The sequence below is a fragment of the Dryobates pubescens genome, chromosome 2, assembly GCF_014839835.1.
Source record: "Dryobates pubescens isolate bDryPub1 chromosome 2, bDryPub1.pri, whole genome shotgun sequence".
NCBI lineage: Eukaryota > Metazoa > Chordata > Aves > Piciformes > Picidae > Dryobates > Dryobates pubescens.
The window spans coordinates 16835525-16850947 of record NC_071613.1 but is presented as its reverse complement, the minus strand read 5'-3'; the positions used below and the strand labels follow the sequence as shown (position 1 = coordinate 16850947).

The following is a 15423-nucleotide window of genomic DNA, read 5'->3' as shown; positions in this document are numbered from 1 at the left end:
ATAACACCATAAAATGTTGATGCACCAACAGCTTTGTAGAGGGACTTTGCCTAAAGTCAAACACAGGACTAGGGGGAATGGAGCAAAAATAGAAATGTGTACATTCAAATTGGATGTTAGGAAGAAACTCTTCACCATGAAGTTGATGAGACACTGGAACAGGTTGCCCAGGGAGGTGGTAGAAGCTGCATCCCTGGAAGCTTTTAAGGCCAGGCTGGATGTGGCTCTGAGCAACCTGATCTTGTGTGAGGTGTCCCTGCCCATGGCAGGGAAGTTGGAACTAGATGATCCTCGACGTCCTTTCTAACCCTACCAATTCTATGATTCTATAATCACTGGTAGATTTAAGCACAGAACTCAGAAATCACAACTCAGTGATCTTCCAACCCCTAACATCCTGTGATCTAGACTTCCCAGTGATTTAAGTAACCTACTGGAGGAACAAAAGTAGCAATTTCCAAGAAGGCTTTTCAGGGGCTCTTATCCAGTGCTGTAAACCTAATAAGGATCTAAATCCAAAGATTGGTAATCTCTAAGAAACCCATGCAGTGCTAAACCCACTTTCATATGGCTTGAGCCCAGGCTGCTTGAGGAGATGAAAGCTGGACAAAACTGGATAAAAAACTCAGATAGGTTCTGCTATATTTTTATGCTGAATGTGGCTCACTAAATATAACCATGCTTTTGTTGATATTTTTCTCCAGTGATAATATTACTTAAGGGTGAAGCAAGGCAAATAACGGGAATGACAAGTGGGAATTACCTCAAGTGAAGTACTGAAAAAGTCAAGAGCTGCAAGTGCTCTTACATCCCATAGGCTTGAAAACTGAAAGGAGTGGAAGGTGGAGTTGCACTTTTGACAGTAAACATATTACAGCAGATGGCTACAGAAAAGCTACAATAACTCTTCAATTTCTTACAAATGTTCCATGCTTCCAGGAAAATGCAGGCCTGCTGTTTTCACCTCAAGGGTACTTTAGAGAAAAGAATTTGGAGTATAACCAAAGATGTGGTTGTAAGCAAGATCAAATGTGAGTTTAGTATTATTGGCAGTTGATGTCTGCCTTTTTTGAGATGCCTGACATTCTGGGCAGAGGCAATGTTTCATGCCTGATAATGAATGATGGACTTTAGTGAGATGCCTGAAATGGAAATTATTAGCAGTTCCAGAGAAGGATAGAATTTAAGAGGACTTCAGTGGGGGTAAAGTGCAGGCAAAGGGGAAACAGTGTTGAGCAGAGTTGAATGGAAACTATTAGGATGAAAGAGGTTATCAATGACATCCTGAGGTATTATTCTTATGAGACAAAAAAAAAAAGGGGGAAAAAATGAAAAGAATTGGTGTTAAAAAGGAATGAACTGTTAAGACTGATGTATAGGATCATAAAATAGAAGTAACTGAGAAAGAGAAAGATGCAATTATAGTCAATAGCTAGAAGATGAGCACCATTATCAACACAATGTAATGGCATAAAAAGCAAACACTTATCTTAGGATGCATAACTGGAGAGCTGTGGCAGGAAAATGTTCATGCCAGCAGGTTCTGCCATCTCCTTGGGAAACTGCATGTGGTTCTGACCACCTTTTTCAGTGAAAGGCAGCTAATCTAGCATGTCCAGAGATGATTTGCTAGCACATTCAAGGAAAAGAAGGGTCTATTTTAGGAGGTTACCAGAGCATGGCTTGTTTAATGCAGCAGAATGAAAGCTGAGACAGAGGGTATGGTTGCCATCTGCCATAAACCATGGAAAATGGTGTGTGAATTCAAAGTTAATGCTGAATAGGAAAATAAAACTCTGTGAATCCTTTTATGATAGAAAATGAAAGCCAGCACCTAACAAAGCATCTCAGGTCCTAGAACATCCTTCTGGTTGAAGCAGTAAAGGCAAAACCCCAAACATTTTACCTCAGAATGAATCCTGTGACTTAGTGCTGGAGAGTGTCTGGGAGACTGGACACCACTGCCAGACAAAACCCCTGCCAGTCCTGACTTCCACCCCTGGGCCCTGCAATGGAATTGATTTAATTTTAATCTTCAAATCTCATTCTGTACCTTTTCACAATATCTTTTTCAGCACTCCTACATGCCAGGATGTGAATCTAAACAAAAGTCTTTTCAGCCTATCCTGTCTGACTCATTGGGTGCTGTCATGGGCAGCAAAGTTGTTGAGCACCTGGAGAGCTCAAAACAATGGGTTGGAGCAGCTCTGAGTACCTTGGGAGGAAGATGGGGAAACAATGCTTGTGAGCAACAAGCCTGGTTTAACTAAAATATTCCTTCACTTCTTGTTCTCCTTTGGGCAGAACCAGTTCCTTCATCTTCCCAAATTTACAGGTCAAAGGAAAGGAAGGGATTATTTCTGTGGCTTTGGAATACATTGCAGCTTCAAGCAGAGCCACTCTAGAGTGAAGATTGGGGCAGCAAAGAGGTTCTGAAAGTGAGCATGCTTATGTCCCACGTTCAGTGCAGCTTTGGGACAGCAAGCATGTTCTAAAGGCAAGGGATGCTCCAGGGGCCACCCTCAGAGCTGGGTGTGAAACAGGGAAACCGTGCATCCACCCGCAGTTAGGACATTTCTCTCCCACAAAAACAGACTACTAGTGATTGTCAGTCTTTCCAGCCCTGCCCGTAATTTCCCAAGGACACACCACCCTTCCACCCTCCAAGCATCAGCCAGCACCCTGCTGTCTAAATTGCCCTTTCCAGTTTCTGCTAGGTGTGCTAACTCCTAGCTCCTCAAATCACACCCACTGCTTCTGGATCAGACAGCCTTAAGCTTAGCACCACATCAGGAACCACTCAGCTCCTCTTTTATTAGTGCCCAGGCAGTGAAAGGAGATCATCTTCTCTGGCTCACCATACCGCTGGGCAGCAGAGGCTCCAAGTTGCCTATGCAGGTTTGACATGGTTTCACAAAGTGCACACACTCAGACACTCTGAGAGGAAGCCAGGAGGAATGCTGCCTTTATCTCGATTTTCAGAGATGCTGTGAGTGAGGGAAGCCACTGGGAACTGGAAGAGGCATGAGGCTAAACAGCTGCACTCTTTTCTATAGCATCTTGGGGGATTTTTCAGGAATAAAAAGCACTTGGATCTCACTTTAGATCCCAAATCAACACCTGTCACCTTCACTGTAAATAACAGAAGCCACTGCCTACCTGTTAAACTGCCAGTCCCACACCTGGAAGAAACTTGCTTGCCTTGAAATTGCTCCACAACCACAAACCTGTTTTGACTTGTGAGAACTTTTGTAACCACTGCCTAGGCTCATGGGATTGTCCCTTTTTAATTATATAGATCTGCATAACTCTGGAAATCTGTACTTAAAGCTTTGTGCTGCTTCACACAATTCTTGGTCCTAACTCTTTACCCTTTGGCAATCGCTGCCTTAACCACTGAAACCAACAGTAAAGGTATTAGTTGCAATAGACAGCAAGCTTCTAAATACTCGTGGGTTTCTTAGCAAAGAGAAACTATGACTAAATGTCCAGAATACACTCAGAGGTATTCTGAAATTCCCCCATCTGAAATTCTCGTTTAGATCCACTAGCTGCAGACAGCATCTTAACAACCTATGCAAAACTTATTCTAGGAATACTATTCTTGTGCAGTTTGGATTTTCAGCTTGGAAGCAATCTAGAAGGGGTGTGGGGGTGAAAATCTTATTTGGAAGTCTTAGAATGGAAAAAGTAAACAGCTTGTCACTTGCAAGCACAGGAAAATCTTGAAGACCCTCAAGGCAGAAGTCTGACATCTCTAATCCACTTGATTTTGTGTCTTGTACTCTCCAGTGGGTACATGCTCGATCAAGGTCACCTTTCTCTTGTTTGAGGAGTCACTAGTGGCATTTACACATTTGTTCAAATACTTTCCCTTCAAAAGAAGGCTTTAAAATGCAGCCTCTTCCTTTGGCTCTCTGCCTTGGATTGCATGTTATGTTTTTGCAACAAGGGAGAAAAGAAGAGACAGCTACCAAGTCCTTTTGCCTCCCAATATAGTGCAAAAATATCTGCCTTCGAAAATACAACACGGATGCTGACTGGCTGATGCCTGCTTAGCCTAATGAGCTTAAAATCTTAGCTGTAGTGAACATCTGTCAAGACAGAAGTGAGGTACAGAAGTCCTCTTAATCCATTAGCTCTAAATCCAGCAGAGCTTTCACACTCCTCTTTTTTGAATCAAAGAAAAACAGAGTTGGAAGGTACAATGGAATGTGCAGAACTTCAAGAGCAGATCCTGGGCAGTGAGACTGTGAGGCAAAGAGCAATCAAAGCTGACAACTAAACTGGCATCATAACAGAAAAGCCATGAGAGACTGGCCAGGCTGCTGCTCAGGATGAAACAGTGAGTCTGATGCTTTGTTGTTGTATTTTCCCTAGCTCGTCTGGATTTTTAAATCTAAGATACAGTCAAAGACAGGGAAAGGATGGGCTGCACACCTTCTCACAGGGAGATTGCTGATCAAGGTGGGCTTAAGGCTTTCAATAAGCCCAAAAGTATTCTGCGCATTGATCCAGGGGATAAAGGAATCCCTCTGCTGGTTAAAGGTTCAGCTTGCTACAATGTCAATGAATTCCACCAATATGAGTTACAGAGGAAAGGCTGCCTGGGAGAAAAGGAGGATGAACTCTCAGATCCAGACAAAAATGATAATTTGGAGTTATCTTTCAAGGTTCCTTCAGATCCCCAGGTTTCCAGGGAAGACAGGAAAACTGAGAGGACAGCCACAGATGCTGAAATGGCTCTGTCCGAGCTGATTGAGTCTCAGAAACACATCACTGAGGCCATAGAGATCAGAAAGCAAAGCTCCTGTGAATCGGAGGCACCACCGTTTGGTTTGGATGACAAGAATGAAAGCAATGCAAAGCAGCTCCCAAAGAAAGGAAAGAAGCAAAAACCCCAAAAGACAGCAAAGCAAGGCCGACCTGGCAAAACTAAAGACAGGTCCAGCCTGGCCCTGGGTGAGCCAGAGAAAAAGGTTGATTTCCCAGAGACGCTCGTTAAGGCTCATCAGAGTGCGTATGCCTACTTAAACCCCAACCTCTCCAAGTATGAAACTATACTGCACATGGCTAGCCAGGCTACCCAAACCCAGCTCTTCCTGCAGCAGATGGTAAGCTTCCTCGTGCTCCGCTTCGATGAAATCAACCAACTCTTGGAGGAAATTGCTGAGGATGGGGAAAATCTTCTCAAGGATGTAGGTGGGAACCTGGCATGGCCAGCAGAAAAGGGTGACACGAAGGAGCACCCTGATCTGCTGCAACAACTACTGCAGTACACGGTGAATAAAATGCAGTTACTGAGTGGCACGCTGGCTTCCCTCACCTCTGAGGCCCTGCAGGAGACGTGCAGCTTCCTGCAGTCTGCTGCAAACAACTTGGAAGGAAAACTGAAAGCAAAGCAAAGCTTTGATGAGCGCCTGCTACTGACAGTAAGGCTGCTTGAAGCCTCAGCAGTGGGTTCCTCTCAGTCCCACAGTGATGACAGGACTCTTTATTCTGAGGACAGTGGCATTGGTGTGGACAGCGAATCCCTCAAAGAGTTCAGCACTCTCAGCCAGCATGGAGGACAAGCAAGCTGTGATTCTTGTGCCCGGGGACATCCATCTCAGAGGCATGCCAGAACAGCAGAGCATGTGCGTGATGGGGCTGTGCCACCAGGCCCAGCTGCATCCCATGACTGTGCTCTTGAAAGGCAGTTTAAGGATATATTTTATTCACCTGTGCACAGCAGGGAGGTGACTTCTTGCCAAGGTGGAGTACCAGAAGGCACTTCTACCATACCTCAGTATTCAAGGGTGAGCAAAAGCCATTCCTGTAACTCCCTCCCATGTGACTCTACTCAAGAAGGGGAACATTTCAAAATGCATGAATCAACAGATTTTCCCTCTGATGATGATGATGAAGGGAGCACACTGGGGGAGGATGACGACAACATCAGTTTGTCAGACATGGGGAGGGATGCTTTGCCAAGGAGGCCTCTGTCTTCTCCAGCAGTCACTGATAACCCACAAAGGCAGTCCATCAAGAGGACAGAGAATGCAGAGACAGAGGAAATTATTCTAAAGATGAAAGATGCCATCAGTGAAAAAATCAAGTTTGTCCCAGCTAAATCTGGCCGTAAAGAATGGATAGAAGATGAGAGTGGAAGAGCAGTCCTTAAAACAAGGCCCAGCACAGCAACTGGCAGCCAGAAAACCTTCAGGAAACAACAACGGTCCAGATCAGAGGAGTCTCTCAGAAGCCAAGCAGAGGACCCAACCCTCCTAGAGCTTCAGAGAACTCAAAAAGAGCTCAACAGAAGACTGGAAATGCTTTATGGAAAGAAGTGTGCAGATAACAACCCAGAGCTTTGGAAATCAAGGACAGAACCATATTTGCAGGATGAGCAAATTGTATCTAGGTCCTCTAGAAAACTGAAGGCATGCCTCTCAAAAAATTTCAGCATCCTGCCTAACCAGGATAAAGTCCCTTTGTTTATGATTGATCAAAATTCTGCCCATCAACCAGATGAAAAAAGAGACAGGAAGACTTTGAGAGCTACTGTGCCCACCCAGGAGACATCAGGAAGCAAGGAAAATGAACCTCCTGGGGCACAAATGCTCGGTGGCAGCAGCTGTACCCCACGACAGTCTGTCAAAAAGCTTATTGAAACATTCAGTCCCTCTGAGGATCTTGTAAAAGCTGCACCTTCAAGATCTTTGGGACCAATAAAGTGCATTAGAAAGTTTGGACTTCCAGTAATCCCACCCACAATTCCCTTTCAGAGAGGCCTGGCAACTTTAAATCTTAAGCATCGTGTTTCACCAGCAGAAGACACAAACCCTTCAAACAGCAGTGGGGTATCTTCTAGCTTTTTTCCTGCACCAGCTGCAGAATTAAGCAAGCAGGACATAAAGGAAGAGAGTGAGGAAGACATTGAGAACCTGCCACCACCACCCCCTGAAATGCTAATGGACAATTCTTTCGACTTATCTGAGCCTGAGGAAGTTCTAAGGATAGAAGAATGCTCTGCAGAAGATGCCAAAAAGCCTACCAAAACAGAATTTCGTGCTACCAAGAGATCACAAGTCTCCCCAAAAATGAAAGCCTCCCTTCAGTCCATTGATTTATTGCCAAGTAAAAATATCAGTGGCCCCAGTGTGATCGCTAATAAAAGCCTAAAGAGCACCGGAGCAGGGGAGGAGAAATTGAAGAGGTACTCCCTGGAGCTGAACCCCACCAACATGCACGTCCCCAGCCAGGAGGAGATACTGGCAACCCAGAGAAAAGAGGCTGAGGATTTATACAAACAAACCCGTAAAATTATCCCTCTTCAGCATCCCAGCGGAGTTTCGAAGTCACACAGCAACAGCTCGGAGAGCAAAGAGCCCAATTCGCCAGCACCTTCAGCGCCACTCCGGAAGCACGGTTCTCCTGATTCACTCAGGAGAAATGAAAAAGGCTCAGCCTTTGCCAGGAGGGTCTCCCCAACAAGAACTCCCCCTTCTTCTCCACCAACTGAGAGACAGCTTTCCAGCCCCTCCATGCCACACAGACACTCTCTGCAGGCTTTTAGCAGCCCACAGCTGAGCTCTCCCACCATGCAGAGGAAACCCAGCCCTCCCTCTAGCCCTAGGGTGCCCAGCCCACCCTTGCAGAGGAAGCTGCCCTCTCCACCACCCCAGCAAAAACCACTCAGCCCTCCTGTGGGGCACAAGCAAAACTTGCCCACAGCTCACCGGCCGCTGGGCTCTGCGGCACACCGCCGAGATGCAAGCCCCCCTCTGTTCCCCACTGCCCCTTCCCCACCAGCCTCCCCATCCCGCTCCTACAAGGGGTCCAGAGCTGGGCTGGATGCTGGGGATGAGCACCAGCTGTCCTCCTCCAAGAGGGCTAGCAACATCCGTTCAATATTTTGTCCAGCTACCTCTTCCTTGTTTGAAGCCAGACCTTCAGTGGTAGCCACTGGACCCACTGCAGAGGTGACCAGCCCGCCTGAAGCTTCACCGCTTCCCCAGAAGAGCTACTTGGGTTTCAAGCAGTCTGGAGACCGCATCAGAAAGCTATCCCTGAGTGCCATCAATCCTCAGCCATTCGTCAGGAGAAGTTTCTCTGACCGGCGACCAGGGGCCCAACTTCGTCTTCCAGCTCCCGTAACATCTGGCAGCGAACCTGCACTTAACCAAGCAAGGTAGGGACCTTTTCGCTTTAGACCAGGAAAGTAGAAGCGTGGCACTGCATTGGCTTCCTGAACTCCAGATGGGAATTTAAAAGAGATTTCCCACAAAGAGAGGCCCTGCTCATTTGCAAACAGGTGGCTGGGCAAGGAGAAGGCTGCAGCTGGACTGGATGGTCCCTGTAGGTCCCTTCTACCTGAAATACTATATTCTTACTCTATCCTATTCTTAGTACATTAGAGGTTGGAAGGGACCTCAAGAGATCATCAAGTCCAACCCCCCTGGGTTACCCTATTGTATTATCTATTCTATTCTGTTGCCCTGCCCCAGATTTCAGGAGAATACTAGTCTTGAGTAAAGGGAAGAGCTGTATTTCCATGACTTGCTCAGACCTCACACTTACACATCAGCTGTGGTAGGCATCCCAAGGAAAACTCAGTGTCAGTTTCGTGGCACAGAGCTCCCATCATTTGCTTGGACATCCCCACTGAATTCTGAAAAGCTCTGAAGCTTATAAATATCTTTAACCACGAGAAGGTAGACTTGGGCTCAGAGGAAGAGTATGGTTCTTAACATCAGTCTCTGAGCCAGTAAACTGTTCAGCTGAAATCTGTGTTAGCAATGTTTCAAATGACAGATAATGAGTAGGCAAGGACATAATTATATATATGGTTATATATATGGACATAATTATAGCTTGGCATTTTAAGCTTCTCATGTAGGCTTTCAGATCTAGGTGCTGCTTTCAAGTCTGATGGGGCCAGAGCTCAAGTTTTTAAAGTGGGGAAAAAAAACCTTTCCCATGGCTACTGGAGATTCATTGCTCTAAAAATGTCCATCTTAAAGAATCACAGAATCAATAAGGTTGGAAAAGACCTCAGAGATCATCAAGTCCAACCTACCACCCAACACCTCTTGACTAACCAAACCATGGCTCCAAGTGCTACATCCAATCTCCTCTTGAACACCTCCAGTGATGGTGACTCCACCACCTCCCTGGGCAGCACATTTCAATGGCCAATTACTCTCTTAGTGAAGAACTTTCTCCTCACCTCCAGCCTAAACCTCCCCTGGCACAGCTTGAGACTGTGTCCTCTTGTTCTGGTACTGGTTGCCTGGGAGAAGAGACCAACTCCCTCCTGGCTACAACCTCCCTTCAGGGAGTTGTAGACAGCAAGAAGGTCTCCCCTGAGCCTCCTCTTCTCCAGGCTAAGCAACCCCAACTCCCTCAGCCTCTCCTCACAGGGCTGTGCTCAAGACCTCTCCCCAGCCTCATTGCCCTTCTCTGGACACATCAAGAGTCTCAATGTCCTTCTTAAATTGAGTGGCCCAGAACTGGACACAGTCCTCAAGGTATGGCCTAACCAGTGCTGAGTACAGGGGCAGAATGACTTCCCTGCTCCTGCTGGCCACACTATTCCTGATGCAGGCCAGGATGCCGTTGGCCACCTTGGCCATCTGGGCCTGGAAGTACAGTGTTGTTATTCTAGTTTCTTAGCATCTTATGATGTTTAAGTCCATTAAGCTCTAAGCTACGCAAGAGGATTTAGATCCTTCTCAGGTAACCTTTCCTCATGTGAGGAGTATTTTTACTCTGGCCAAAGAACAGCTGAAATCACATGAATCATCCCCATGAGTAGGGGCTGCAAGCAGAGGTTGGTTAGGGGAGACACCAGGAGATAAACTGCTGTCCATCAGGAGATAAACAGGAGATAGAATGACACTCGGTGCACTGCAAGTACAGGGACAGTCCTACATCCTGAAGTCAGGGGTAGAGGTGTTCCTTCCTCAAAGAGGACAAAGTTTCCTACACTGACAGCAGAGGAACATGCTGACCAAAACATGTCCAAAACACTGGGAAACACTAACAAAGTTTTGCATTCTCAGTTCTAATGTTTCATTCTATAAAGGAGTGGAACATCTCCTTTCTGAGGAGAGGCTGAGGGAGCTGAGTCTGTAGCCTGGAGGAGACTGAGGGGTGACCTCTTTCATGTTTATAAAGATGTGTCAGGAGGATGGAGCTGCCAGGTTCTTCTCAGTGATGTCCAATGATGGGATTGTGGTTGTGATTCTGTGACATTGGAAGGTTTCCTAAAAGCTGGGGTTTCTGTCATCATGTGCTGTCTGAAGTCAGCTTTGTCTGCTCCAGTGCCTGCTAGCAGACAGAAATGTTTTCAAAAGGGGCTTTCTGTCAAACCTGGCAAGACAAAGCCCTGGAAGTTTTATGAATCAATTTTAGAATCAGTTTATTGTAAATGCATAGCTAACTTATGCTTCAGTGAGGTGCATCATCTTTCTGTTGAAGGCTGTCAGAGCATGCAGGCTAACATGAAAAAAACCCCACTGTAAATAAAATCATCACTTCCACCTCAAAAAAACTATCCTAATGGTATGATATAGAGCATTTTGAAGAATTAAATATATCCTGAGCCAAATTCACCTTACCCTTTATACAAATGGATGCAAAAATTTGCCCTACTGACTTAGTCCTAGTCCATATGTTTTTAATCTGGGTGCCACTGCTCACTGCAGGTGGGGTGGACTAGATGACCTTTAGAGGTTGCTTCCAAGCCAAACTATTGCATTCCACATGTGCCAAAGAGAAGCCTGGCTCATTGATTGCCACATGCACTGATTTAAAAGGCAATACACTACTGCGTGGCTTCCCACGCTTATAGTAAGCTGCCTGGGGTAAATATTTACAGCCCTTGCCTTGAATGGGCAGATACAAATCTCACAGGCCATGTGGCAACAGGCAGAGAAGGAGCATTTTAGGAATCAACATGTGACACAACAGCTCTGAGAGCCTCTCACACCACTGCTGGTTGCCTCCTCCCACTGAGGACTGGAGTGGTTGTCACAGCTGTGAGCACCCCATGCACAGATGCTGATGCAGCTCTTGCAGCAGGTGCTGTAACAGACAACCAACCACACTCCAATCCATCTTTCTCCTTCAAGTTCATTAAGCAGCCAGGGCTTCCCCTGCTTTGCAATCCCTTCAGCTAACAGATCTCCCTAAATCAGATGTTGTATACCTTAATCTCCTCATTCTGGCTATGTTTGGTCTGAAGTTCACAAGCTATTTCCACCCAGCTGTTAGTCTCCTTTCTTTCACACCTTCCCTTGCTCTGCCTCTCCTGTCCAAATATAACAAAGCCTTTTATTCATGTTTTCCCCTGTGTGTGTGTGGTTTCTGTGTTCTTAGCAGGCTCAGGTACTAGTCTTAGGAGCGAAACCTGCTGTAGCATCACTCTTTTATAGGTAAAACATTTTGAAAATCAGAAAGTTAGTCCCAAACTCCGGGATGTATGCCTCCCCTTCTCCCATGCCCAGTTAAAGCATCTATTCGCTGAGAAGCGGATAGCTAAAGATAATCTGGCATCAGCTTGTACAAGCAACATGTTCCTCGCTAGGCAGCCGAGGCCCCCCTCCCACTCACCCCAATTTAACAAAAACACCAAAAAGAGAAAAAGAGGCAACTTCCATCTCATTTGGCTAACTAGCATTGCCAGCCATTAAATGTCAGTGCTGAATGCAGAGTTGCATGTCTCCTGCACGCTCACTGCTCCCCTCAAAGGCTGAAGTGCTCCTTTCACAAGCATGTCAGCACATCAGCATGTCTCCTGCCCATCCCATGCTCTAAGGGGTACCACAACTTAAAGCACTGTTAGACCTAAGTAGGGCTGGAGCTGGAGCTTTTGTATTTAGTCAGAGGGTACCTGGAGAATAGATTCAGGCTTCAGTACACAAGACAATAGAACTGGTACCCATTTGGACGGCCTGTGGAGGGATAGACTGAGCTAACTTTGCTGGTTTCCAGCTCTGGTGATTTGACAGAAATCAGCAGTTATTGGCATCTGATCAAGGCATAGCAGGTCCTTTTGCTCTGCTCACAGAAATCCTGTTAATGTACAACAGTGTTTCTGTGTATGCTGTTAAATGAAATAGTATCTCATTGAGACTGCTAATCTCCCAAGACGTAAAGCAGACATAGAAGGTTAAACACCTTTACGATATTGTTGAAGGAAGTCTTGAGAATGGATGGAGCTGACTGAATCAGGCCCAAAGCAAACAGCCCAAGTGAGAACTTCTGCAACTGGGGAATATTTGAGTCTGGATTAGGTTCATGACTGGTCATGGATGACAAATCTCTTCATTTGACAGTTCAAATTACTGAAGTCCTAGCAGTCAGAATAGGAACATAACAGCTTGTCTGGAGCTGAAAGCTAATTCAATTTAGCAGTTTATGTACTTAAGACACAGTAATGATTCCCAGATAAGTCTGGAATATTTCCCCATGTTGAGCTTAAACATTTGCAGTAACACAGGGCACATTTCAGCACAAAGGCTCATGATGTGAGATATTAATGACTTAGCTCCACTGCTATGATCAATCTTGATTCACCAAGTCCCCAGTGCCCCTAAAGATTGCCAGTGAAACCCCAGGAACATCATTTACACTTTCTGTGTCTCAGTTCTCTGTCTCAGGAGTGGCAGATTTATGCCACCAGAGCATCCATCCCACAGTCATTCTGGCATACTCAGAAATCACTGTGAGCCTGCTAAGCAGATGTATTACAGCAGTGAGACAGGAACCTCAAATCTAGCCACTCAATTCTATCTCTATGTGCAAGCGAACCCAGATTCACACTGTTCCCCTGTGAAACATATAAAAGGCTGGCATCACAAGAATAAAATGTGGACAGTGCATATACAGAGTGTGAATGCAGGAGGAGACAGGGAATAACATATCATCAAGGTTGGACTCGATGATCTCCAGGGGGCCCTTCCAACCCCTACCATCCTGTGCTCCTGCGTCTCGTGCAAGGTTTGTGCTCTGGGGGTTAATGCGACTTAATCAGTGCTGGCTTAAAAAGTCACAATTCATTAGCCTCTTAACTTGAGCATCTTTCCTTCTGCAGCTTGGAGGAGAGCCCTAGGAAAACAGGAGATTCTTGGAACAGCCCTTGCGCTCCCGACATCAGAGAGTCCAACAGATCCTCTTCCCACCCTGAGCTCTACATCGTGGGCCAGGGGCTGCAGAGGGACTGACAGCCAAAGTGTCCTTGAAGGCAAAGGCACAGGAAAGCCAGAGGCCCTGGAGGGAGGAAGCAGCCTTACCCAAGCCTCCAAATGGGACTCCATGTTTTTTCACAAGGAAACAACACGGTGGCATTGCTTATGAACACCCAAAGTGGCCCAAACATGAGCTACCAGCAGACTAGTAGAAGCCGGTTGCTTCTCCTTTGGATTGTGTTTCGTGGCTTAACGGAAAAATCTACACTGAGCAAAGGAAATGCTTCACAGCTGGGTGAGCCTGAGGTAATCTGGTTTGGCAAAAACCTGTAGCCAAGTCCTTTTCTTCATTATTTAGATAAAGGAGTTCAAAAACTATCAGAAATGATAATTATTTGACACATTATTTATTCAGGAGGCATCCCAGTTTCAGTTCTGTAAAAAGTGGCTGTTGTGACCTCTCCAGGGGGGGAGGTAAAATCCTGAACCACTTTGGTTTTATGGCAAAACCCTCAACAGCTTCAGCAAAGCCTCATCTTTAAGCTAGTTATTTACCAACATGCAGAGAGAGAGCAAGGTCAAATACAAGTTACAACAAAATAACCCCTTTTAAAGGAATAAAATTAGGGATCTTATTCCTTCAGAAAGGCTTTGATCCTCTAAATCACCATTGATAATCATGTAATCCCACCACCTCTAGTTTCCAGGGTACAAGGCTTAATCCTGATTAGAGTGGCTTTGTAACAGCCCAATCAAACAACATTTTAAAGCCTGAGGCACCTAAGGACATGTGTCTTTCTCTGTGTGTGTAAAAGAAGAGAATGCCACCACACAGAATCCTGTTTCCCCTAAAGCAGGTGTCACAGAATAATAGAATTGTTAGGGCTGGAAGGGATCTCCTGCCATGGGCAGGGACACCTCACACTACATCAGGTTGCTCACAGCCACATCAGACTGCTCAGACTGCCTCCATAGGAGAGCAGCTCCAGCCCTCTGCTCATCCTCATGGCCCTTCTCTGGACACATTCCAGCACCTCCAGATCCTTCCTGTAATAGAGACTCCAGAACTGGACACAGTGCTCCAGGTGAGGTCTCACCAGAGTGGAGCAGAGGGGGAGAATCACCTCCCTTTCCCTGCTGGCCACACTTCTTGTGCTGCAGCCCAGAAATCCAAACATGTCCTGGGCTGCAAGTACACACTGGTGGCTCATGTTGAGCTTCTCATCCACCAGCATTGTTTCTGATTTCTGGGGTTTGAGGGGAGTCATTGTGATTTCACTGAAGAGTCCAGATGGATTCTTGCTAAGAAAGCACAAGTTATTTACAGTCAATTAATCCTAGGCTTTTACAGCAACCAGTGGAATACAGTTTGGGAATTTACTGGGTCTTGTGCTCACCTAATTTGCCATCACAATTAAGATGCAACTTTTAATTACTCCAATTTTAATTAGTTTGACCTGTTTTCATATGCAGCTTTAGTACTGAACAAGATCCAGAAAAAGCCAACTATAGTCCTATTTTGAGAGGAATGGTTCTACATTTTCCCTACAGTTTCCCTTCACCTTCATACAGGATTTTTAACCTACCCACCTTCATGATGGGGGAACTGAGGCTCATCTCCTGCTGCACAAGGGACTCCTTTGGGTACTGAACTGCTGAGTTTTAGTAGAGTGCCTTAATCACAACCATCTTTCAGTAAGTTCAGTGCCATCTTATGCCACAGACACAAGGAAACCTTAAATGTTGTGTAAGGTGGGGGCTTGAATATGAAAGAACTAACCTGCAGCCAACAGATGCTTTGGATTGTCAGGGATTTGTGATCTTGAGGTGGAAAAGCAGCCATACCCAGAGTGAGCAGCTAAGAGATGTCAACAGATACACCTTGCAATCACACAGGCAGATGCACCATCCCCCCTTAAGTTTGAAAATCATCAATACTGCAGGACAAACTCTGCAGAGCCATCTTCCCCCTCATCAGAAGTATAGTGCTCTCCCAACTGCATAAAAATACAAATATGGTTTTGTAGGTATTTTGGATTGTTCTGTTCTGCTGGCAGCAAGAGAAACAAGCAGAGAACTGGCACTTTGCATGCCTAAATGTAGCCTTGAAGATAAAAATGTAAGAGTGGAAGGACAGCCTCTGTTCAGCTGCTACAATCATTTACCTCTTTATGGTTTTATGTAGGAATTCTCTAGCATCCATGATGGGCAATAAGAAGCAACATTCAGTGGTACGAGAGCTACAGAA

The 15423-nt window shown here is 45.7% G+C and overlaps 1 protein-coding gene across 1 annotated transcript; it reads left to right on the top strand.

Annotated features, from left to right (window-relative positions):
• Positions 1 to 4159: 4159 nt before the first annotated feature.
• On the top strand, positions 4160 to 13362 carry PCARE (photoreceptor cilium actin regulator). Its single transcript, XM_009905849.2, has 2 exons — positions 4160 to 8173; positions 13082 to 13362. Exons 1-2 carry the CDS (start codon positions 4428 to 4430, stop codon positions 13209 to 13211), a joined length of 3876 nt encoding a protein of 1291 aa, XP_009904151.2. The 5' UTR covers positions 4160 to 4427; the 3' UTR covers positions 13212 to 13362.
• The last annotated feature ends 2061 nt before the right edge of the window (positions 13363 to 15423 follow it).